Raw genomic sequence first — 26,418 nt, forward strand, 5'->3', positions numbered from 1 at the left:
CTAAATAATGAGATAGCTTTCTGTAATTGGCTCTACTTTTATTCTCATTAAGAACAAATAATAGAGCCAGGCACTGGTGGCTCATGCCTGTAATCCTAGCTACTCAGCAGGCTGAGATCTGAGGATCATGGTTCAAAGCCAGCTCAGACTAGAAAGTCCATGAGACTCTTATCTCTTAATTTACCACTAGAAAACTGGAAGTAGGGCTGGGGCTCAAAGCTCTAGCCTTGAGCAAAAGAGCTCAGGGACAACACCCAGGCCCTGGGTTCAAGCCCCACAGCTGACAAAAAGTGTGAAAGTGTGAAATTCAAAATGAAATTGTTTTTGGCAAATTTATATTGTATTATTAACAGGGTTTTCCATACGAAAAGCCTTATATTGCTATAATGGTTAGCACATTTAGTTACATATTGAGCATATTTTAGTAGAGTACATTTGTGTTAAATGTAGGTAGGACTAGGAAACTGGAGACTTGGTTACTAAGAGAATATTATTCATAGTATATAGTGATGTTTAGGCATTATTTCTCTTTCTTTTGTATCAGCCTTGTCAGACCCAAGCAGCAGACTTTCAACTTCTCCTCCTCCCCCAGCAATTGCAGTCCCCCTGCTAGAAATGGGGTTCTCTCTCCGGCAGATTGCCAAAGCCATGGAAGCAACAGGTAAGATAAACTTTTATTTATCGGTATCGATAGAAAAAAGAATTCCTATCCTGCTGAAGACAACATGGTTTTTAAAGTCATAAATCTTGGTATGATTTTTTTGGGGGGTCCGAGACTGGGACTCAAAGTCAGGATCTAACATATTCACTCCTTGGCAGGTGCCCTACCACGTGAGCCACACCTCCAACCCCAAGATTTTTTTTAAACACCATTCTATTACAAGGCATCAGAGCACAGCACACACTCTTAAATTCCATGTCATACTTTTCCCTGGGTACAGGTGCTCGAGGAGAGGCTGATGCTCAGAATATCACTGTTCTTGCTATGTGGATGATAGAGCACCCTGGGCATGAGGAAGAGGATGAGCCCCAGCCAGGCAGCACAGCAGACTCCAGGCATGGTGCATCCATTCTGGGCAGTGGTGGGAAGTCCAATGATCCCTGTTACTTGCAGTCACCAGGAGATATACCATCAGCTGATGCTACTGAAATGGAGGAAGGCTTTAGTGAAAGGTAAAATTCCAGTGTCTTTATTTCTGTTTCATGTATTATAAATGCTGCCTCACAAAGCTCCGTTGATTTCCCTTGTAGATGCTTCTAATGGTGTATAAAGTAACAACTAAGTATATGAAAAGTTGTATATCATAATTATAATTCTGTTTCTCTGGGAGATAAAAGTGACACAATGCATGTTTTCTTAGAAATTAGTAAGTTTTATGTAAAATTTAGCTACAAAAAGGAAACTGCAAATTAAACTTTATTTTAAAAGTGAAATAAACATGCTGATAGAATTATTTTACCCCAGCAGTGATATAAAATAGAATATTTGTTATAGTATTAGAAAAAATAGAATATTGGTTTTAGTATTAGAAATTTGTTTAACTGGTGTGCGATAGAAATGGATCCTTCCTTCCTTCCTTCCTTATTTTTTTTTTTTTTTGCCAGTTCTGGGGCTTGAACTCAGGGCTTAGGCACTGTCCCTGAGCTGCTTTTGCTCAAGGCTAGCACTCTACCACTTGAGCCATAGTGCCACTTCAAGCCTTTTCTGTATATGTGGTACCGAGGAATCGAACCCAGGGTTTCATGCATGCTAGGCAAGTACTCTACCACTAAGCCACATTCCCAGCCCAGAAATAGGTTTTTCTACCTTTTAAACTTATATTTTCACTTCTTCAAAAGTTGTTTTTTTTTTTTTTTTTGCCAGTCCTGAGCCTTGGACTCAGGGCCTAAGCACCCTCCCTGGCTTCTTCCCGCTCAAGGCTAGCACTCTGCCACTTGAGCCACAGCGCCACTTCTGGCCATTTTCTGTATATGTGGTGCTGGGGAATCGAACCCAGGGCCTCATGTATATGAGGCAGGCACTCTTGCCACTAGGCCATATCCCCAGCCCTCTTCAAAAATTTTAATACCAAATATAATGTGACCTTTTTTAAAGTACAAAAAGAACACTGATTTTTTAAATGAGGTATAATAAAATTCTAAAATTCCCCTAAATTTTTTTTCTCTTTCATTACTTCTTAAGATTTTAGGTCTTTGGTTTTTGTTTGATAATGGAGTCCTATGGTTACATATTTGTGTCTTAGGTGCTTTTTCTAGCAAGCTCAGTGAATTGTTTCATACTTTATTTTTAAATGGATATTTCCCTGGGCAAAAATCCTGAATTATTTCGAACTTTAAATGCTTAATCATTTTGGATTTAGCTAAGGTTATATTTGTTATTTGAATTTTTTGTTCCTTTTTTCTGGTATGCCAAGGATTGAAGCAGGATGTCATTTATTGCTAAGCAAGTACTATAACAGTGCATATCCCCAGTTCTGATCTCATTTAAATTATGAACATGAATTAAGCATCTATTTCACTGTAGGCAGAATTTAAAAAGCAGATACAATTATTATTTATGGCACAGTATTTCACATAACTCACGAACTTTACAAGGAACAAAAGATAGGCTTCAAAGTTGTATCATCGGCTGAGGATGTAATTCAGTAGTAGATAGTGCGTTTAGTATTCACGAGGACTGGGTTCAATCCCCAGCAAATCTCTCCCACCCCCAAAAATGACCTTAATAGGCCATATTCTCAATGATACTTGGGGGGGAGGGGTTAGTACTAACCAAGCTTGTCTATCTGCCCCCTTTTCATGGTCACTTAAAATTTTGTGTGGCTTTCAAATTTGCATCTGTAGCCCTGATAACCTGGATCATACAGAGAATGCAGCTTCTGGAAGTGGACCACCAGCCAGAGGTCGCTCAACAGTAACAAGAAGGCACAAATTTGACTTAGCAGCTCGTACATTGCTAGCAAGAGCAGGTAATTATATGCTTCACTTCCTTCTCTTGGTGAAATATTTTATCTTAAAATCAATATAAACGCAATATTAAAGAAGATATACAGGGCTGGGAATATGGCCTAGTGGCAAGAGTGCTTGCCTCATATACATGAAGCCCTGGGTTCTATTCCTCAGCACCACATATATAGAAAATGGCCAGAAGTGGCGCTGTGGCTCAAGTGGCAGAGTGCTAGCCTTGAGGAAAAAGAAGCCAGGGACAGTGCTCAGGCCCTGAGTCCAAGCCCCAGGACTGGCCAAAAAATAAAAATAATAAAAAGAAGATATATACTAAAGAATAAGTCCTCCACCATAGCTGAATGACTGTTTGCATGTGATTTTCTACACATTCATTATCTTTACTTAATCAAAATTCCTGGATTTATTTTTATGCTCCTTCTGGGTACAGAAGGCCATATAGTGGCCACTGGAAGATTTGGAGAAATTTTGAAACTGTTCCCTCTGCTTCAATCAGTTACAATTTAAGGAGTAATGGGGCATGCTCAGTATTTAGCATAACAGTGAGAAGGTGCTGGAAACATCATTGTTCCAGAAAAATACAGTGATGTACTCTGTGGACCTTAGAGCCTCAGCACTATGCAAGGCCTTTAGATGAGTAAAAATAATTTACCTCCTTACCTTAGTCAGTTTTCCTAGGATTGTAATTACCTCTGTAAAGTGTAAGTTATAGGGGATGTATTTTCCAGACCTGGGATATGTGATTTGTCAGAACAGAATTTGTAGATTGGGATATTAGAACGTAAGTGATGGTTTAATCATTTATAGGAAGAAGGAGATGTATTTACCATAAAATGAAGAGAGGACCGGGGATATGGCCTAGTGGCAAGAGTGCCTGCCTCATATACATGAGGCCCTGGGTTCGATTCCCCAGCACCACATATACAGAAAATGGCCAGAAGTGGCGCTGTGGCTCAAGTGGCAGAGTGCTAGCCTTGAACAAAAAAGAAGCCAGGGACAGTGCTCAGGCCCTGAGTCCAAGGCCCAGGACTGGCAAAAAATAAAATAAAATAATAAAATAAAGAGAAACATGGAAGAATCCCTCTTCAGCTAATGCTTTTTTATGTTTTCCTCTATAACATTATAAAGAATTTTTCATGGATGAATGCTATTGTTATCCCCATTTTAAAAGAGAGGAACAAATATGATAGGCATAATTTTGAGGTATCTAGTCTGGGTTCAAAGAAACCAGTTAGGATAGGATATTACTTACATGTTTGGCAATTAAGAACTGGTGAAATATTCAGGATTATTTTATTCATGCAAATAAAATGCCTTTTTTGTTTTGTTCTGAGCGGGGTTATACCGCTCTGTGCAGGCTCACAGGAATCAAAGTCGAAGAGAAGGAATATCTTTGCAGCAAGACCCAGGGGCTCTGTATGACTTTAATTTGGATGAGGAACTGGAAATTGATCTTGATGATGAAGCAATGGAAGCTATGTTTGGACAAGACCTGACCAGTGACAATGATATTCTGGGAATGTGGATCCCAGAGGTACTGGATTGGCCTACCTGGGTGTGTGTGACTGCAGCGGGGGCTGCTCTGACTTATTTTCCTGCCCTCCCATTCATACAGCTTAGCTTACTAACAGCAGCCTTGCCTAGAACTAAAATCTCTTAAAAGCCCTAAGTCTCATTTTGAGGTTTGGGGATTTAATGCTGAAAGTTGCTTTAATACCCACTATTTGATAAGAAAAAGTCTTTCTTGTTGCTTTCTCTTTGACTTATTGTTTCTCTCCACAGACCAGATAAATGGAGCCATACTGTGGTAATATTTAGTTTTGATGTCAAGGATAGATTGAAAAGAGATGTCAAGCCCCAGTAGGTGCTGCTGGACCATGTGAACATGGCTGCTGTGTTCCTATGCTGTTTGAGTGCATGCTCTTCTCCATCGTAGATTCTATTTAGTCACTGAAATGCCTCATTCTGAAAACTAGTCCCTCCTCCTCTGCTCTCAGATCTTGGCAATACCTTCATCCAGGGACAGGGTATATGTGGGTTTTATGTATACATTGTTTAGTATTGTATTTTTTTATAACAGGAAGAAAAAAGCTCCTAGGTGTAAGTTTTATAGAAAAGAAAAATCTCCCATGTTAATAAGATAAATAACTCATAATAACTTATCTCAGAAGTTCAGGGGAAAAAAATTCTATGACCAGCTAAAACGAAGTTCATTTTTGTGTAGGGTTATGATCATCTTGCAGAAATTTCTTTCATAGGGCAAATTGTTGTGTTCCCAATTATTTTCTCAGGATAATCAGTTTACTTATATTGTAACTAATAGGAAAGAGAGAAGATAAAGAACTTCATGTTATATAGTCTAATCTGATTGGAAATCTTTATGGCAGTATTAGAGTTTTAAACTCAGGACATTGTGCTTGCTGGATAGGTGCTCTGTCACTGAGCCATGCTTCCAGTCCTTTTTTTTCTTTTTGGTGGTGCTAGTGCTTGAACTCATGGCCTTGCTCTTGCTAAGCAGACAGACACTCAACCACCTGAGCAATACCTCTAACCATTTTTGTTGTTTGTTTATTTGTTGTTCTTATGGGTTCTTTTATGTTTTTGTTTTTGTTTTTGTTTTTGCCAGTCCTGGGACTTGAACTCAGAGTCTGGGCATTATCCCTGAGCTTCTTTTGCTCAAGGCTAGCACTCTACCACCTGAGCCACAGTGCCACTTCTGGCTTTTTCTGCTGATGTGGTCCTGAGGAATCGAACCCAGGATTTCAAGCATGCTAGGCAAGCACTCTACCACTAAGCCACATTCTCAGCCTTTGGGGTTTTGTTTTTTGTTTGTTTTTTGTTTTTAAATAGAGTCTGGATTGTTTACTTTGACCAGCCTGAACTGTGTGATCCTTCTTTTTTTTGTTTTTTTTGGCCAGTCCTGGGCCTTGGACTCAGAGCCTGAGCACTGTCCCTGGCCTCTTTTTGCTCAAGGCTAGCACTCTGACACTTGAGCCACAGCGCCACTTCTGGCGGTTTTCTGTATATGTGGTGCTGGGGAATTGAACCCAGGGCCTCATGTATACGAGGCAAGCACTCTTGCCACTAGGCCATATTCTCAGCCCTGTGTGATCCTTCTAAATAGTTATGACTATAGGTATAGGCCATCCTGCCCTGGTCTACTGATTAATTTTGATTTAAGATCTGGCTTTCGCTGGAATGTGCCTAGACCATGATCCTCCTGTTTGGCTTCCCTCTAACTGGTATGCCAGACACATGCCATTGTGCCCAGCTTCTTCCAGTGAGACAGAGTCCCTCAAACTTTATGCCCAGGACTGCCTGGATTCAGGATCCTCCTATGTAGCTAGGATGACAGGCCTATGCCACCCATAGTTGAGGGGAGGTATCACAACTTTTCTGCCCAGATTGTCCTCAAAAGGGTGAGCCTCCTGATCTCAGCCTCAAGAGTAGTGAGGATTACAAGTGTGAATGCCTGACTGGGAAAAAATGTTTATGTAGCATTAATGAACATGTTGCAATATTCTAAATATATATGTAAAGTTGTTAGCTTAATATCACAGGTAATCTGTATACTTTTGAATTGTATGTTAAATTGACTATAATCATTTGATATGACATTGTTTTGCACAGCATGTTTGTGAATCTGAAGACAGGGAAGAAGTGGTGGTGTGTGAACTGTGCGAGTGCAGTGTTGTCAGCTTCAATCAGCACATGAAGAGAAACCACCCAGGCTGTGGGCGCAGTGCCAATCGCCAGGGCTACCGCAGCAATGGCTCCTATGTGGATGGCTGGTTTGGTGGTGAATGTGGAAGTGGAAACCCATACTACCTACTTTGTGGTAGCTGCAGGGAGAAGTACTTAGCCCTGAAGACCAAATCCAAGACAACAAGTTCTGAAAGGTACCTTGTAATTGTGTAGACAGCCAGAACCTTTGAATGAGAACTTCTCATACTTTAAGACATGGAGTCTGTATTATTTTTTTTTATGTAACCCATTACAATGGACAAGTCCATTGTTGGATTGAGGGAAAATCATGGAACATTTCATGTAATTCATGTTCCCCACAGATTTGTGAACCTTTAAGGATCTCAGAGTCCAGGCATAGAGGCATCATGACAGCAGGTCCTTCACTAGAGTTTGGCTGTTAAGTCTTTGACATGTTGGCAACTTTTGGTCTGAATCAGGAGACATATGGTCAACTTTTTCTTTATCACTGACATTTTCAACCTTATTTCTGACATCCCATTTTTATTAGGCTAAGCACATTTACTTGTGTGCCTCTATAATGACACCTATTAAAGGCAGAGATGGGGAGGATTGTAGCTCAAAGGCAGCCTAGGCAAAAAGTTAGTGAAACCTTAGCCCAACAGACAAGCCAGGTATGGTGGATCAGGCCTGAAATTCCAGCTCTGCAGGAGACTTAGGTAGGAGGATTGCAATGTAGCACAGCCTGTGTGTACAAAAACCATGAGGCTTTATCTGAAGAATAACTAAAGCAAAAAGGGCTGGTGCATGGCTCAGGTGGTAGAGTATTTGCCTAGCAAATGCGAGATTCTTAGTCCAACCCTACTACAGCAAAAATAAATAGCATGTTTCAGTGAAACCTTAAATTGTTCTGTTTATGTAAATTTTCATGAAAATACTATCTTTTTATGCTCTTAATTTCTAGTGAAGTAGGATTGTTGCCCTTATTATCAACTATTAAATCTTGAAAGTTTTCCAGAATAGAGTTTGATTCAAACACTTTCAAGTAATCTAAGTTTCCTCAGTTGTTTGGCATAATAGTCAGTGGTTCATAGGGCGGTGTATATATACATACATCAGTTTTTATTACACTTATCCCATAACATGAACACTTCTTTATTTTTTGCTGCTTCATTAATGAACTCTTAAAATATTCTAATGACTTAATTTGCATTTATGGGTACTAACTGTTTTATATAAAACCATAATGTTCTTCATGTTTGGTACAGGTACAAGGGACAAGCTCCAGATCTAATTGGCAAGCAGGACAGTGTATATGAAGGTAGTTGTTTGTTTTTAGAGCTTTATTATTTGACATGTATTTATGTATATACTCCTTGCTTAACATCTGTAACTAAAATTTACCATCGTGTGTGTTTTTGTATTCCTGTACCTGTTAACTTGAACTCTTCCTAAAAAATTAAGGTAGTTTGATAGCAAGCTCTAGTTTGAAAAGGAAAAGGAAAAGGACCTTATATCAAAGACTGACCTTTCCATGGAATGTTAATTTGTCATTTATTTTACTTTAAAAATAAGAAAAAGATAGGTAATTTTGAATTTCTAAATTGTGAAGGGTTAAAAAATGAGCTAAGCATCAATTTTTCTGGAGCACTCACTTACTGTAAAAACTCAATCTCCAGTGATTATGGACATAGTTGAGACTCTGTGGGCCCCACAATAGAAGTTTGTCAGCTTAAGACTGGGAATGTGGCTTGGTGGTAGAGTGTTTGTCCAGCATGCATGGTTCATTTACGCAGTACCACATAAACAGAAAAGACCGGAAGTGGTGCTGTGGCTCAAGTGATAGAGATAGCTCTTTCAGCACAAACAGGCCAGGGATAGCGCCACAGTCCTGAGTTCAAGCCTAATGCCTGCCCCCCTCCCCCCAAGAAAAAAAGAAAAGTTTGTCAGCTTATTAGCTAAAACCTCCATGATACCTTTAATGTTTGCTGTTGCTTTCAGTGGATTCTTTTACAGTGACTCCTTTCCCTTAGGGACTCACTCTGCCTCGGGATTGCAGTTTGGTCAGGTCACCAGGAGATGATGTCATAGTTTACTGTGATCACTGGACTTGAGTCTATACACAGTTTAGATAAATCTTACAATAAGCATTTCTAGGGGAGCTGTGCATATTTATATTCTTATGCCATACATTTATTTTTGTTAAATACAATTCCAGAAGATTGGGACATGTTAGATGTTGATGAGGATGAGAAGCTAACAGGCGAAGAAGAATTTGAATTGCTTGCTGGGCCACTTGGTTTAAATGACCGGCGCATTGTTCCAGAGCCAGTTCAGTTCCCCGACAGTGACCCACTGGGAGCATCAGTAGCAATGGTCACAGCTACTAACAGTATGGAGGAGACTCTCATGCAAATAGGTAAAATTTACACTGACTTTATTATCTGCTTTAATTCATTTCTTAGATAAATAAATAGTAGGAATAGTGGTTTTTAGCTACTCAGACAGACCTGAGGATTGCAGTTCAAAGCCAGCCCGGGCAGAAAAATCTGTGAGATTCTTATCTACAAATAACCACCAGAAAACCAGAGGTGGGTCTGTAGCTCAAAGTGGTAGATCACTAGCCTTTTTGCTCAGGGACAGCACTGAGGCCCTGAGTAAAACCCCATGACAAATTTTTAAAAAAAAGGATAGTGTTTGTTTTTAAAGCAGTGTACCATCAAATTTTGATCTTCTTTATAAAACATTGATGTAACAAAAGGATTTAGAAAATGAATAAGAGTTTTTTTTTAGTTTTGTGATGAGAATAATATGTGACTACAAATTATTGTGCATTTTTCCCCTTTCAGTGAGAAAGTATATTTAGGATACTTACTAAATATTGTTAGGAAATATAAACTAATTTTTTCCATATTTATGATTTAGTTCTTTATATATACTCAGCATATTTTCAAATTTATACATTACCTATATCCATTAATATCAGTAGATGTGAGCTGGGCACTGGTGGCTCATGCCTGTAATCCTAGCTATTCAAGAGGTTGAGATCTAAGGATCTCAGTTCAAAGCCAGCCCAGGCAATAAAGTCCCTGAGACTCTTATCTCCAATAAACCACCAGAAAACTGAAGTGGGGCTGTGGCTCAAATGATAGAGCACTAGCCTTGAGTTGGAAAGCTCAGAGACAGCGCGCAGGCCAAGTTCAAGCCCTACAACTGACACCTCCCATTCATTTCCTCTCTCTCTCATTTTCATTTTTTTGTTTCTCTTTCTCTCCTTCCCCCTCCCCCCCATTCTCTCCTGGGTTTTAAACTTAAGACTTTGTACTTGTTGGACAGGCACTATTACCACCAAGCCATGTTCTTAGTCCCTTTTTCTAATGCTTATTTTGAGATAGGGTCTCATGTCCTTCCCAGGCACACTCTTGGACCTCAGTCTACCTATTTTAGGTTTCTTGTCATTTGCTGCGGTAACAGGCAGCACACCACCATGCTCAACTTCTGTTGAGACGGAGTCTCATAGATTTTTCTACCCTGGCTGACCTTAAACCTCAATGTGCCCAGTCTTGGTCTTCTAGATGATCAGGGTTATAGACATGAGCCACAAGCCACCTGGCTTCTAAATTTCTCTTAAGAAATTTTCTGCTAGTTCCAGATGTAAAAATACATTGGTTTGCTATATCTCCCTGCAGGCTCCTTTACTTTGTTGGGAACTAAACAAAGTCCTATTTTTCAGGTTGCCATGGCTCTGTAGAAAAGAGTTCCTCTGGGAGAATAACTCTGGGAGAACAGGCTGCAGCCCTTGCAAATCCCCATGACCGAGTGGTGGCTTTAAGGAGAGTGACTGCTGCTGCTCAGGTTCTTCTGGCTAGAACCATGGTCATGAGAGCACTGTCTCTCCTCTCAGTCAGGTAAGTGTTATTTTGTGTCAGATGATGCTGAGATAGCTTCTAGTATATATTAGACTGAAGTCTGATGTATGGACAGTGAAAAAGAATATTCAAAGCTTGACTGTATACTGAGAAATGAAAGCTTTTGGACATAATCGTCATTATACTCATTTGTTCATTCAATCATGCAGTTAATATTTGGCTCTATTTAGATAGAAAATAATGCCATTATAGAAGTTTAGTAATTTGCATACTCTTCTTTTGGTTATTATTACTTGAATTTGAAAACTAAAGCTCTTGCCCCAGTTGGTGGCAGATAAAAATGAAAGAATGAATGTTTCTGGAGAATTGACCAAGTCTATGGCTAAGTCCATATGTGAGTTGGCCATGTTCATAGTATAAAGTATAATATTAAAAATGAAAAGTATTAGCCAGGTATGGTTGCACATACCTGTAATCCCAGCACTCAGGAGGCTTAGTAGAATCTCAAGTTCTAGGCCAGTAAAATCATTGCCGGTATTAGTACCCTAAAAGAAAAACACAAGGGCTGGGAATATGGCCTAGTGGTAGAGTGCTTGCCTCCTATACATGAAGCCCTGGGTTCGATTCCACAGCACCACATATATAGAAAAAGTCAGAAGTGGCACTGTGGCTCAAGTGGTAGAGTGCTAGCCTTAAGCAAAGAGAAGCCAGGGACAGTGCTAGGCCCTGAGTTCAAGTCCCCCCCTCCCCCCCAAAAAAGAAAAGAAAAACACAAAACTTAGGACTGTGTAGTATTGGTTCAAGAACAGACAGAGAATAGAGGAGCAAAGCAGAGTTCAGAAGTTGACACATGCATATATGTAAGCACATGATTTATAGTTTTATTCAAGATAGTAATTTATACTTCAGAGAAGTAGAGAAAGGATAGTTGCTCAAAAACAAGTGCAATTCACTTGTTTGTCCATAGAGGAAAGGGAAAATGAGTCTTAGCCCCAACATCACACTATATAAAACAAATAATTACACAATTTTTGTTAGGTTTAAATGCAAAAAATAAAAGGTTTCTAGAAGGTAACATGTAAGAATTTATTCTTGATCTTGAAACAGGTATATTTTTCTTAGGCAAGTCATAAGGGAATTGATCATAAAGAATAAGACTGAAAAATTGTATGGCATTGGACTGGGAGTATGGCCTAGTGATAAAGTGCTCATCTCGTATACATGAAGCCCTGGGTTCGATTCCTCAGCACCACATATATAGAAAAGGCCAGAAGTGGTGCTGTGGCTCAATTGGCAGAGTGCTAGCCTTAAGCAAAAGGAAGCCAGGGACAGTGCTCAGGCCCTGAGTTCAAGCCGCAGGACTGGCAAAAAAACAAAACCAAACAACAGTTGTATGGCATTAAAGTTGAAACGTGTTTAGTAATAGCTTTGAACCCTCTCCTTTTATTTTTGGTTTTGTTTTGTTCTGTTCTGTTTTGAGACAGGGTCTCACTGTGTGGCCTTGAACTCAAAATCCTCTCACTTCAGCCTCCTAAGTGCTGGGATTTGTAGATATGAGTTCCCACCTTGGTTTTTGAGACCCTTCTCAAAAACAAAACAGAACAAAAGGCACACACACACACACCACCCCCCCCCCAAAAAAAAATGCAGAAGCAAGCTAAATTATTTCAGATGCTGGAAATCAGAGGATTGCATTTCAAGCTCTGGCAGAAAAGTTGTGAAAGCTCTCTCTCAGCCCAAAGCTGGGCACCATGGTATGTGACTGTCATTCCAAGCTAAATGGGAAGCTGAGAGTGGGAAGGTTGCAGTTCAGAATAGCGCAGGCAGAAAAGTCCACAAGACTCCATCTCAATGTAGAGAAGCTGGGTTTGGTGGCACACATTCATGATCTCAGAGACTATAGGAAACATAAAGTAGAAAGGAGACTCAGGAGCCCAGGTGAGAAGCAAGATCCTATTCAAAAACAACCAGTGAGAAATAGGGCTGGAAACATGGCTCATGTGGCAATGTGCCAGCCTAGCATGGTTCTATCTCCAGTACCACAAAAAGAAAAATATGCAAGCAAGTCACAGAATGCGAGAAGGCATTAGCAATACATACAGTAATATGTAAAGTATTCTTACAAATCAATAAGAAACAGATGGTTTAACTCAAAAGAAAAATGGCTGAAATACTTTTAAGTAGTGTTTCACCAGAGAGAACCCTCAGATGAACATTAAGCCTTGATAGATGTTCAATTTCATCAGCCTTAAAAAAAAAAGGTGAAAATTAAAACTGAATGGGTATACTCTTGTGCACCCATGGGAATGGCTAACATTTAAAAGACTCGGAAAGCCAGATGCTGCTGGCTTGTGCATGGAATCCTAACTACTCAGGTGGCTGAGATATGAGGGTCATGGTTCAAAGCCAGCCTGGGCAGGAAAGTCCACGAGACTCTTATCTCTAATAAACTACTCAGAGAAAGCCAGATGTGGCATTGTGACTCAAGTGGCAAAGTGTTAGCCTTGAACAAAAGCAGCTCAGGGACAGTGCTCTGGCCCTGAGTTAAGCCCCAGGACAGGAAGATGCAGAGAGAAAAGGAAGGAAGGAAGGAAGGAAGGAAGGAAGGAAGGAAGGAAGGAAGGAAGGAAGGAAGGAAGGAAGGAAGGACGGACTTGGAGGTGGGGGTGAGTATAAGGCTAAAACTGTCATATACTGCTATTGAGAAAATAAATTGGTACACCTGCTTTGGGAAACTTTTGTGTAGTGTCACCTGAAGCTGAACATAATAATATGTATAGTCCATAAATCTACTTCTGGGTATATACCCAACAGAAATGCTTTTGTATATGTCTGTACCAGAGCATTCATGGTGTTAAAATCTCATGTTGAAAACCACCTAGTTGTCATCTGTGAGGATAAATGGATTCTAGAAGATTTAACATGTCAATGGAAATGAACTGTTGTAATGCTGCCAAGTGGATGAATCTTACAGATACAATGTTGAGCAGAAGAGGCCAGATACAAGAGCACATACTTTATTATTAACATAAAGGTCAAAAGCAGACAAAGCTGTTATACAGCTTGTAGAAGTCTGATCACTGTTACTTTTGAGGGCACCCTGACTGAGAAGAAGCTAAAGCAGGCTTTCTGAAGGGCAGCTGGTAGATTCTGTTTGTTGATCTGGAGGGTAAATACACAGGGATACTCAAGATGTGAAAATACATGCTTTATGATTCTATGTATTAATACTATGTTAATTTAGTAATGCTTTAAATATGCATTGGTATTTATTAAAATGAGAAAAAAATAGGTAACAATTTCCAGCTCGCACAATAATTTTGTTTGATTTTTGAGACAAGATCACACTGTGAAACTCAGGCTTGTTTGGAACTCACTAAGTAGCTTAGGCTGACCTTGACATTATTTTACTTCAGTTAGAAGTATGTACCCAGTAGCTCACCAGTTATGTACATATGATTATTATATAAGATGAGGCTAAGCAAAATGAACTCCAAGAGATGGAAACAGGAAGATTTCATTGTTGTTGTTATGTTTAATGTACTAGGTGAATTTTCTATGGCTCACCCCTGTGGTCACTGTATATGATTGTGATATACTAGATATTGTATATGTGTTTATCTGAGCTAGGGAAGGGAAAGAAAAATGAGGGAAGGTGTAACAAATATGACAAGAAATGTACTCACTACCTTATTACGTAACTGTACCCCCTCTGTACATCACCTTGTCAATAAAGTTTTTAAAATAAAAGTATGCACCAACATCCTGGCTTTGCGTAATTTTCTCAATATCTGCTAGGACATGAATAATTAAAGACAGAGAAGTTTTCATTTATTCTGGCTGGTGCTATAGATGGCACTTTGGGTTCTAAATAGTCCCATAAGAAATCTGTTATCTACCTGAAGTGTTTTCCTTTCCCGGCAGTGGTTCCAGTTGTAGCCTGGCTGCTGGTCTTGAGTCTCTGGGCCTAACAGATATCCGGACACTAGTTCGATTAATGTGCCTGGCTGCAGCAGGAAGAGCTGGCCTCTCCACCACCCCTTCTGCCGCAGCAAGTGCTTCCGAGCGCTCACGAGGTGGGCATAGCAAGGCCAGCAAGCCCATTTCTTGCCTGGCCTATCTGAGCACAGCAGTGGGCTGTTTGGCGTCAAACACCCCTAGTGCTGCAAAGCTGCTGGTACAGCTGTGTACACAGGTAAGCTAGCCTCAGGGCATGCCTCCTGTGTGACTTGTGTCACACTCATTCTTGAAGAACCTTTTGAAAGGAAATTTTTTGTTCCAAACTGATATGTAAAAAGTAAATTGTTTGTTCCAATTGCCTCTTCAGAACTTGATTTCTGCTGCAACAGGTGTAAATCTAACCACAGTTGACGATCCAATTCAGCGCAAGTTCCTACCCAGCTTTCTTCGAGGAATTGCTGAAGAAAATAAGCTTGTAACTTCCCCCAACTTTGTTGTAACTCAGGCTCTTGTAGCATTATTAGCAGACAAAGGAGCTAAACTGAGACCTAACTATGATAAATCTGAAGTAGAAAAGAAAGGTAGGTTTTATACCACTTAAATGTCCTCTTCTAGTCAACTTGATTGATGTTTTAAGAGATGTGTTTTTGCATTGTTACATGTGAACAGTTACATAGCATGTAAACTTACTAAGTATAAAACCTGAAAGAAGCACATGGATATTGTTTTCAGTATGTGTAACAATGAGTATTTGAAAATGTACTTAAAAATTAGCCAATCTTGGTGCTCACCCTGTAGTCCTAGCTATGAAGGAGGCTAGGATCTAAGGATCAAGGATCAAAGCCAGCCCAGGCAGAAAAATGATTTATGAGACTCTTATCTCTAATAAACCAGCAAAAAGCTGAAAGTGGAGATGTTGCTCAGAAGTAGAGCACAAGCCATAAGTGTAAAAGCCAAGCAACAGTGCAAAGGCCTTGTGTTCAAGCCCCAGAACTGACATGCACATACAAAAGAAAGAGAAAGGAGAGAGGGGAAAAAAAGAAAGAAAGAAAACGTACCTAATTAATGTAGTTGTAGATTGTGGTGTTAGTCATCAAATAATGATCCTACTTGGAGTTCTTTAATAAAATTTAGATAAAGCTAATATTATAAGATTATAATACTTTAGAAGAGTACTTAATCAGCTGGGCACCTCCAGTTCCTATTTGATTCTTTAAAAAAGCCAAAATCACATTAACAAGAACAAAAAGTAAATAATAATTATTGATACATTCAATGATGTTTCCAATTCCACAATGGCATACTAATCAAATAAGTCAGTGATGACAGTATCCTTCATTATATACCATATATCATTATCAAGCTAATAAGCTTTTCTGTAACTATAATAGGACAAAATGGTATTTTTAAAGAAAACAGTAAAGGATAATATTTAGTGACAAATGTCACATAAGTCCTTTCCTAATAATTAGTAGAATTACAATTAGTATGTATGATTTACCTACAATCTGTCAGGAAACTGGGGGCTGGGGTCATGCTTTTAATCCTAGCTACTCAGGAGGCTGAGATCTGAGGATCATGGTTTGAAGCCAGCCTAGGCTGGAAAGTCCATGACAATTAACCACCAAAAAGCCAGAAGTAGAGCTGTGGCTCAAGTTGATAGAGTGCTAGCCTTGAGCACAAAAGTTCAAGGATGGTGTCCAGGCCCTGAGTTCAAGCCCCAGGGCAGGCAAAAAAGTATTTAATCACTACTCTCCACCCTTTTCTTTATTAAGACAAGAGAGACAAGAGAGATGGGATTTTGGAGCCATCACTTGATTTGTTAAGATTCTCTTGTTTTGTGGTGCTGGGGATTGAACTCAGGGCCTTCTTGCCTTCTTTGTATGCTGCTAAGCATATGCGCTACCATTCAGCCATATGCTCAGTCTCAAGATCTTTGAGCAGCAAAATAAAACTGAACTCATTACCTTACTTATGTAACTGTAACTCCTCTGTATTATCACCTTTACAATAAAAAAGTAAAATTGATATAGCCATTCTGCCTTTGCCCAGACCTTAAAATTATTTCTGCTCAAAGGCTGTTTATTGATGTATAATAAAATATTTGTGACAATCAGCTTTATTACAGAATTTGATGTAGATAAATGCTTTATATGTGTTGTATATATATTTTTAGTAAAATGATTACTTGCAAATGTGTTAATTCTTAGAAGAAATGGGCTAACCCATTTTTGTCTGTTCATCACTACCAACTCTCACCTGGGCATCATTTCATTGTTTTGTTTAAGCAGGTTTAATTGCCCAATTGTATGCCCATCCTTCCTATGATCCTTCTGCTGTAGGGCCTCTGGAGCTGGCTAATGCCCTGGCAGCCTGCTGCCTCTCCTCCAGGCTGTCTTCACAGCATAGGCAATGGGCTGCTCAACAGCTTGTGCGCACTCTAGCTGCACACGACCGGGACAACCAAACAGCTCCACAAACACTTGCTGATATGGGAGGAGATCTCAGGAAATGCTCCTTTATCAAGTTGGAGGCCCATCAGAACAGAGTATGTATTTTGAATACAAAGGCTATTTTATCTTACTTATATAAGATAAAATAGTCTCTGAATAGCTTAAAGTCTTGAGTCTCTTTCTCCCCCTGTATTTCTTTCACTAATGATTCTCTCTCTTTCTCTCTGTTTTTCAAGAGTTTCCAACTCTACTTCCTTGGTAGATATAAGAGTATATACAAATAGAATGAGAAGGACATGAGGAAGGAAAACAGAAAAAAATAGCTTCAGAAAAGATGAAGAGTTATGTACACAAAAGGAAAACTAATTGGCCTGTTAGCTCACTGGGCCTCTTGAATAGTGATTAAGTATGTTTAGGAAGTGAAGACTGAGCTGAATTACTTAAGCAACTTTAAATCACTACTTAATTTGTGTTATTTTTATAAAACATGTAAATATGTTAAAATATATTATTGAATTAAAAATTTAGTGAAGAGGGCTGGGGATATGGCCTAGTGGCAAGAGTGCTTGCCTCGTGTACATGAGGCCCTGGGTTCAACTCCCCAGCACCACATATACAAAAAACAGCCAGAAGTGGCGCTGTGGCTCAAGTGGCAGAGTGCTAGCCTCGAGCAAAAAGAAGCCAGGGACAGTGCTCAGGCCCTGAGTCCAAGCCCCAGGACTGGCCAAAAAAAAAAAAAAAAATTAGTGAAGATCTTAATAGGGATTGAATAATTCAAAAGCATATGGCATGGTACTTTAAAGCAATACTTCAAAGAAGTATATTGTAAACCATTTAGAAACAAATTACCAATAACATGGATATTTTTTCTTCAACAGTTTCACCATTAGATTCTTTTTAACTTGATAGAACTTTTTCAAATGGTATTATCACTTAAATCAACACTTCCTTGAATATTGCTTGACTATTTTTAAACTTCTCTAGGTAATGACATGTGTTTGGTGTAATAAAAAAGGTCTCTTGGCTACAAGTGGCAATGATGGCACCATCCGTGTGTGGAATGTTACCAAGAAGCAATATTCACTGCAACAAACCTGTGTGTTCAACAGACTGTAAGTGCAACATCACTTACATAGCATTTAAGTGTACAGCAAACTAAACATGCCTTATCTTGGTTGTATCATTATCATCAATTTGCCACTCACTTTGAAGAATTTTCTTTTAGAATACAATTATTGAATCTATATATTTTTAACTTTCTAGGGTGGTAATTTAGAAAATAGAATTTATTTTCTTCAATGGCACTAGAGTTCAAACTCAAAGCTTTGCATTTGTTAGGCAGGTGCTTAATGCTGAGCTATATACCTCTAGCACTTTTTTTTTTCTTTTTGCCAGTCCTGGGTCTTGGCCTCAGGGCCTGGGCACTATCTCTGAGCCACTTTGTGCTCAAGGCTAGCACTCTACCACTTAGCCAGAGCACCACTTTTGGCTTTTTCTGAGTAGTTTAAAAGAGTCTCATGGACTTTCCTGCCCAGGCTGGCTTCAAATCACAATCCTTAGATCTCAAGCTCCTGAGTTGGTTAGGATTACAGGTATGAGCCACTGGTACCCGGCTCCTCTAGCACTTTTTTACTTTATTTTTGCCAGTCCTGGGGCTTGAACTCAGGGCCTGAACACTGTCCCTAGCTTCTTTTTGCTCAAGGCTACCACTCTACCTCTTGAGCCACAGCGCCACTTCTGGCTTTTCTATATATGTGGTGCTGAGGAATCGAACCCGGGGCTTCGTGTATACAAGGCAAGCACTCTACTGCTAAGCCACATTCCCAGCCCCTCTAGCACTTTTTTGCACTGTATTTTTGTTTGTTTTATACTAATACTGGGACTTAAACTCAGGAGGACTTCAAGCTCTTGCCACACCTCTAGTTCTGGCTTTTTTGCTGGTTAATTGTAGATAAGATTTGGCTGGATTTGAACAGTGATTCCCAGATCTGAGCCTCCTAAGTGGCTAGGATATGCATGAGCTACTGAAACTCAGCTTTCATTGTTTATTTTTGAAATATTGCTCTGGTCTCACTTTTTCCCAGTCCATACATGGATGGTGATTTTTCTATTTTATGCTTCCCACTGTTGCTGGCATGACAGGTGCATGCTATTCTGTCCAGATTCTTCTGTTGAGATGATTGAGATAATCTTAGGATCTTTTTGTCTGAGCTGTCTTCAAAGTGCAGTCTCCCAATCTCAGCCTCATATGTAGCTAGGATGACAGGTGTGTAACACTATGCTTTGTTATTGGTTGAGAATGAGTCTTGCAAACATTTTGCCCAGAATGGCCTTGAATTACAACCTTCCCAATCGCAGCCTCCTACCTAGCTAGGCTTATAGGAATGAGCTACCATGCCATACCAGAAAATATAATTCAAACCACATATATTTTGGCTTAGTCAGAATTGGTCACAGCTACTAGCAAATAAACATTCAGTTATATAGAAAAGCAGTTTTCAAAATACTGTGTTACTATTTGTGTGTGTGTATTGCTATATCAGTGTCTTGAATTACTATTCAAAAATTGAAGTAATTACATTGCTTCTGAATCAAATTTTAAAACAATATGATAGCCATTAGCAAATATTTCTTTTCTGAGGCTTTCCTTAGAAATTAGGCAAACAGAAATCAGTGTACTCTGACAATAACCATGTATACAACCCATAAAAATTTTGAATTTCTTTGCTAAGCATTATGTGTTTAATGATTAGCAAAGTTGTGTTATCAACTTGATAATGACATACAGAATATAATAAAAGATCCTGTCTTTACAGACTGATTAGTATAAGTATTATAAGTATGATTATTTTATACTTCCACATTTTTTTACATGATTAAAAAGCTAGCAAATCTGTATTTGTCTGATACTGCTAGCTTAGCTTTTGAAATGTCAGAATGTACCAGGTTTTCTCTAGTCTATATTTTAGGGTTTGGGGCTTAGCTTACTTCTGAATAATGGGGATACAAATTCCATGCCTGTCTGTTATATTCTAGGGAAGGAGACACTGAAGAAAGCCTGGGATCACCCAGCGATCCAAGCTTCTCACCTGTTTCTTGGAGTATCAGTGGCAAATATCTAGCTGGGGCTTTGGAAAAAATGGTGAATATTTGGCAAGTTAATGGTAAGAGTCATGAGAATCCTAATAAATTACTGTGGGTACTTTTCAAATCTTTCTCTTAGCCATCTGACCCACACAAAATTGTATTTATTTTAGAATTCATGAGATATTCAACAGTTGTAAAAAAGCCTGTGCACAGTATGGCTTAAATTAGAGAAAATCTTTATTTCATAGCCTTTTTTTCAAGGAGTTTCAACTAACCTAGTAACTATAAACTAAAAATTCTTTTTTATGTGCCACTAAGTCCGGTTTGGTAAGGAATAGTGGTCATTGGGTTTTAAACCATGTAATCCTTTGAATTACTTGAAATAACTCTATTGTTTATGTTGTTTCACAGATAAATATTCTTGTTGGCTTATTACTTACTTCTCTGGAAAAAGTACATTTCACTCTTGGGATTAGTAGTGTTCTGCTTACTTTTATGTATTGGAGGATTAGCTAGCCTTAATTGTAGGTAAATTGCACATATTTATTGGATTTTCACTAAGTACTAGGAAAGGATTTTCTTTACTCTGTCTTCTTTAAAACTACCGTTTTGTCCTATTAATAGTTACAGAAAAGCTTACTAACTTGATAATGGCATATATATGTTATTCATATATATGTATCCTGTCATCAACACCTAATTGATTAGTAAGCCATTATGGAATTAAACACTTCATTGAATGTATTAATACTTAAGTGGTATTTACTTTTTGCTCTTGTTATCTTTTTGTTTGTTTTGAAGAATTAAATAGCAGCTGGTTACCATTTTCTCTCTCTGTAGGAGGAAAAGGATTAGTAGATATCCAGCCTCACTGGGTATCAGCCCTGGCTTGGCCGGAAGAAGGTCCAGCTGCAGCCTGGTCAGGAGAGTGCACAGAGTTACTGTTAGTCGGGAGGATGGATGGGTCTCTGGGACTGATTGAAGTTGTTGATGCATCCACCATGCACCGGCGAGAACTGGAGCACTGCTACCGAAAGGATGGTAAGTGATCATGCCAGTGTCTAAAGCCACATAGACTCAGTGGTTGTTTGCCCCTTGGTCTCACAAATACTCTTGACTTTGTTTTCTATTTAATGTTTGGTTGTAATTAGTTGCTGAAGTGAAAGTTATTTCCATCCTAATCCTGCCACACATCTTAGCTCAAGTAAGATTTCATAGTGTCATAACATGTTAGTTATTCATCCTTTGCGTAAATGACTTCACATTTATAACAGGCTTCGAATTTCTCTTGAAAGTTATAACCGTCCAAGAGACAAAAAGGTAATACCCACTATTATGAGATGAAATAGTTAATAATGAGTAAAATGGAGGAAAGGGGAAAGATGGAGAATTCCTGCTCTGACAAGAAATAGTAGGAAATCCGCTTATATTTATTTTCTCATTAAGTACCTTTGACTAGAGGCATCTTGGTAGTTTTGTTATTTGGGGCAGTGGGGTGATTCAAAGTGCCTGCTTATCTGTCAGTCTTTGACAAAATAAAAGAGGTTTTTCCAGGAAACAAAACAACCCAGCCCCATCCATTCTACTTATCTGAGTAGTGGTATTTTACTTATTTTCTAACCTTTCATTGTTACATATGCTTAAAGACAGTGACGATTGTTAGGACAGATAATTTTAATAGACTATGAATAAGCAGAGATGGTATTCTGTGACTGCGGAGTTTTTTTCACTTCTCCACTTCTTTTTTTTTTCTTTTTCCATTTTCTTTTTGGTCATTTACAGGGCTTGAACTCAGGGCCTGGGCACTGATTCTAAGCTCTTTTGTTCAAGGAAGTTTGAGTTCTTTTGCTCAAGGCACTTGGAGCACAGTTCCTCCATTACCATTTTTTTTTAGTGGTTACCTGGAGATAAGAGTCTCAGGGGCACTTTGCTGTCTGGATTGGCTTTGAACCATGATCCTCAGATCTCAGCTTCCTGAGTAGCTAGAATTACAGGTGTGAGCCACAGGTGCCCGGTTTCATTTCTCCATTTATTAGTAAATTCTTTCCAGAAAGAAAGAACCTGCAACAGTGACTTATATTCAAATTGAAGAACTCAGTATGCTGTCTCTCTTTTTCAGTCTCCGTCTGAAAGGGCAGGGGATGTGGTAGGGTAATTGCCTAGCATGCACAAGGTCTAGAGTTCAGACCCCAGTACTGCAAAACAAAACAAAAACTTTTTGAAGAGGAATGAAAGATTTAAGATGATATAGTGTTGTCTCTTATGACTTTAAAAAGTGGATGACCTAAGTCCCTACATTTTGTGGAGTGCATTAAGAAGCTCCAGGAAAAAAAATACAGTAGAAAGGGCCCAACATCTGCAACCGGGCACTGAGGAAAACAAACCAAGCAACTCAAGGGCAGCAGGGAGGGAGGAAAACCAGAGGAAAAAAAGGAAGATTACACGAAGCAAAAGAAGAGATGCATATGAATATATCACCTGAGCTGGAAGGAATTGTTTTATAGTTACTAATCATAGAGGACATAAGCATGATAGACTAGAGTGACAGTTAACATTAAGGATAAGGGCTCTGTTTATTTTAAATTTTGGTTTTTGAAAAAATAATTAAGAGGGCTGGGGATATGGCCTAGTGGCAAGAGTGCCTGCCTCGGATACACGAGGCCCTAGGTTCGATTCCCCAGCACCACATATACAGAAAACAGCCAGAAGCGGCGCTGTGGCTTACGTGGCAGAGTGCTAGCCTTGAGCGGGAAGAAGCCAGGGACAGTGCTCAGGCCCTGAGTCCAAGGCCCAGGACTGGCAAAAAAAAAAATAATTAAGAAAATAAAGGGGTGAGGTGAGGGGCTGGGGGGAGGGAAGGGGAGAGAAAAATGAGGAAGGGGATAACAGGTATGACAGGAAATGTATATGTACTCACTACTTTAAGCATGTAACTGCAACCCCTCTATACATCATCCTGACAATTAAAAAAAAAAAAAAGCTGGGAAACCAAACTTGCAGTGGTAGCCGTAGCATGTATTTGTTTCCAGGGCTGTCTTTTAAGTTGAGTAATAATAGATTTGCGCTTTTTTCCCCCTCTTGTGTTTTTATCTTGTTAGTGTCTGTTACTTGCATTGCTTGGTTCAGTGAAGACAGACCATTTGCTGTGGGATATTTCGATGGAAAATTGTTAATGGGAACCAAGGAACCTCTTGAGAAGGGAGGCATTATTCTAATTGATGCACATAAGGTAAATACCTCTTCACAGATGGATCTATTTTCTTTTTATTATACTATTAATTGATACTAGTCTCTTTAAATTTTTCAACACAAATCACAAATTGATAATCCATTGTTGTACAGTCTTTGGACTATGTGCATACATGCATCAAGCCACTGGAAGAAGTGAAATGAAACAGTGACATGAGAATGCCTTAGGAACACTCCTCATTCAGAGTGCCTCCATTAATAGCCAAAAATTCCACTCCCAAAAGTGGATCCTTTACCCTAAAAACAGACCGCCAATTCATGTTACAGGGCCACCTACGCAGGTGACATACAGACATTAAACCAGGAGGTGAAAGGTATGGAAAGAGGATTTACAAGTAGCAGAAAAGCAGTGATCATATATAAACACAAGCCATGCCCGCCTAGATTTTCATAAGCGTTTTCTCATTTGGTGTGAGGGGTGCTTTGTACATTTTTTAAGGTTTCTTCTATTTCACACTGTGCTAGTTACTGTCAATAAAATGACTCTTAATAAATGCACATGCATGTGAAAGATAACATACCTCCATCAGAGTGAGAATTTCAGAACTTAATCAAATTGCCATTTATTGAGGCATCAATGTCAATAAATATACATAATGTAGACTATATTAAAAAAAGTTGATTTTATTTAATGATTGGGAATGCTATAGCAATAACTGATTCACATAAAAATGTTGGTTTCAAAATAATTGAATTATAGAAGTACAAATTATTCTAAATATGAAGTACTTATTCATGAAGGAAGCCTTACTTTGTTTTTCCTCTTCTCCCTTCCATTTTAAGGATACTCTTGTTAGTATGAAATGGGACCCCACAGGTCATATTCTGATGACATGTGCCAAAGAAGAAACTGTGAAACTTTGGGGCCCCGGTTCAGGATGCTGGCATTGTCTGCACTCACTCTGCCATCCATCTATTGTCAATGGCATCGCCTGGTGCAGCCTGCCTGGAAAAGGATCCAAGTTGCAGTTACTGCTAGCTACGTAGGTCATAAATTTTTGCCTTAACTTTCATACTTATATAGGCTTCCTTGCATTAAATGTGGTTTCTCAGTCATCTTAGACCCTTTATGGCTAACTATTATTTGTAGGCTATGTAATACCAGAAGATTACCTCAGGGAAATAGAGAGCATTTTTCCCATATGAACCTTGGCATATAACCTCCTTATGTGACTTTTTTTTTTTTTTAAGTGGCTGTCAGAGTGGCTTAGTATGTGTCTGGCGTATTCCACAAGATACCTCACAGAGCAGCATGAGCAGTTCAGAAGGATGGTGGGACCAGGAATCAAGTTGTCAGGTAAAACTCTGGTGTTTGGAAACCATAAATAGACTTAACTGAAACCATAAATAAACTGTATCATCACATACATTCTTCCTCCTTTCCTAAGATACTCATGACTATGTCCCAAAGGCAAAATTTATTAGTAAAATAGAAATAGTTGTTTTGTGTGCTTTTTTTTCCATTTGCTTAAATTTGTATATATCAGAGAGATCATAATTATTTGTGAAGGTGACACATGTAGTATCCATGGAGTGATGAAAATTATGATTGAGGAATAGAGTTGATATAAACATAGACTAGTCTTAATTTGCTACATACCATGGAACAGTCCCTTCCCCCAATATCTACTAACAGTTCCAGAATTTTACCTATGAAGAAGAATCATTTTAAACAAAGTTGTAAATTTGGGTGCTTACTGAGCCATCTAGACAAAATAATACAAGTTTGCCAAGCTGGGAGTCAGAAGATGTGAAAGCAAAAAACAAAAACTAAGGGGCACATATGTTTTGTATAAAGGGCATAGCTGCTACAGAGTTAATTGCTACCCCTAGAACTGAGAGCCTACTATTAGAGTGTCTATAATTTTTTTTTTAATACTAGGGTTTATTTATTTATTTGTTTTTTCCCAGTCCTGGGCCTTGGACTCAGGGCCTGGCACTATCCCTGGCTTCCTTTTGCTCAAGGCTAGCACTCTACCACTTGAGCCACAGCGCCACTTCTGGTCGTTTCCTGTATATGTGGTGCTGGGGAATTGAACCCAGGGCCTCATGTATATGAGGCAAGCTCTCTTACCACTAGGCCATATCCCCAGCCCCTAATACTAGGGTTTAAACCCAAGGCCTTGGGCGTGGTAGGCAAGCACTATACTGTAAGCCTCACTCCCAGCCTGTTTTGCTGTCGTTTATTTTTCAATTAGTATCTTGTATTTTTTTTCTTATTTTTAGATAGCTGAGGTTACAGACGTGTACAACCATGTTCAACTTGGTTTTTGAGAAAGAGTCTCAGTAACCTTTTTTTTTTTTTTTTTTTTTTTTTTTTTGCCTAGGCTGGCCTTTTGAACCATGATCCTCCTATCTTTGCCTCCTGGGGATCTGGTATTACAGGCATGAAACACTATACACCACTACTCATTTGTTACTATAGAAGTAAAGTCTCCCGATTATAGAATGTTTGAAGTAAAACCTCCCAAATTTAGACATTGGCACCTGATTTCAATTCTTTAAGACACTGACCACCTTCTTTGCACTCATTATTGCTCTTCTTTTTGTCTGTGATATGAACAAATTTCCAATATCATGGTTTAATTTTTACATTTTAGTTTATGTAAATTTCCTTTATATTCCCTAACCTCTTGTGAATGGTATGTGATGACCCTACACAAGTAGGTTCCTCTTCTGTTGGTTGAAGGTCTGTCTGTAAAGGTCTGTCTGTAACACTGTGTCTAATCTTCTTCCTCCTATTAGAAGCCAGGGAGACAAGGTGAGTGCACAGGCTTCTTTCAGGGGCTTAGGCTACAAAGCAAAAGCAGGTCATCTTCAGTGCTCCCTTTCACCTTCTTGTACTGCTTTTCTGCTATTATTGAGCTGGCCTCTTCTCTCCCTCTTCACCTTCTCCCTGGTCTTAAGCTCAATTTTCCTTCTGGAGATGACAGTGTTGTTCCTCATGTAGTCATTCTTTCAAAGACGGTAAAGGCCACTTCTTCCAAAGCTGTGTGGAAATTTGAAATGTCTTCATTTCTGTCAGTATTAGCACAAAGTTAGTTTAGTAATGTATCAGAAAGGGTGAAACTCAGCAGATTTAAAATTTTATCCTATCAGACTAGTTCACCTTTATGAGAGAAGGATTTTCT

The 26,418-nt window shown here is 39.0% G+C and overlaps 1 protein-coding gene across 7 annotated transcripts in view; it reads left to right on the top strand.

Annotated features, from left to right (window-relative positions):
• The window catches only part of Herc1 (HECT and RLD domain containing E3 ubiquitin protein ligase family member 1), a 179,450-nt gene that overhangs the window by 123,853 nt on the left and 29,179 nt on the right, over positions 1-26,418 (top strand). For 4 of the 7 annotated variants that reach the window (XM_048332179.1, XM_048332185.1, XM_048332184.1 and 1 more), the window contains exons 41-57: positions 545-661; positions 942-1,173; positions 2,845-2,969; positions 4,299-4,519; positions 6,595-6,863; positions 7,938-7,990; positions 8,888-9,088; positions 10,403-10,577; positions 14,463-14,733; positions 14,866-15,079; positions 16,790-17,046; positions 17,936-18,063; positions 19,988-20,115; positions 20,879-21,079; positions 23,137-23,267; positions 24,071-24,270; positions 24,479-24,584. In XM_048332179.1, the coding sequence (XP_048188136.1) occupies positions 545-661; positions 942-1,173; positions 2,845-2,969; positions 4,299-4,519; positions 6,595-6,863; positions 7,938-7,990; positions 8,888-9,088; positions 10,403-10,577; positions 14,463-14,733; positions 14,866-15,079; positions 16,790-17,046; positions 17,936-18,063; positions 19,988-20,115; positions 20,879-21,079; positions 23,137-23,267; positions 24,071-24,270; positions 24,479-24,584 (3,029 nt within the window). The remainder of the gene's footprint in view (positions 1-544; positions 662-941; positions 1,174-2,844; positions 2,970-4,298; positions 4,520-6,594; positions 6,864-7,937; positions 7,991-8,887; positions 9,089-10,402; positions 10,578-14,462; positions 14,734-14,865; positions 15,080-16,789; positions 17,047-17,935; positions 18,064-19,987; positions 20,116-20,878; positions 21,080-23,136; positions 23,268-24,070; positions 24,271-24,478; positions 24,585-26,418) is intronic. The other 3 variants (XM_048332182.1, XM_048332186.1, XM_048332183.1) reach the window with 3 other exon arrangements.

This window comes from Perognathus longimembris, chromosome 23 (assembly GCF_023159225.1).
Source record: "Perognathus longimembris pacificus isolate PPM17 chromosome 23, ASM2315922v1, whole genome shotgun sequence".
NCBI classification, from domain to species: domain Eukaryota; kingdom Metazoa; phylum Chordata; class Mammalia; order Rodentia; family Heteromyidae; genus Perognathus; species Perognathus longimembris.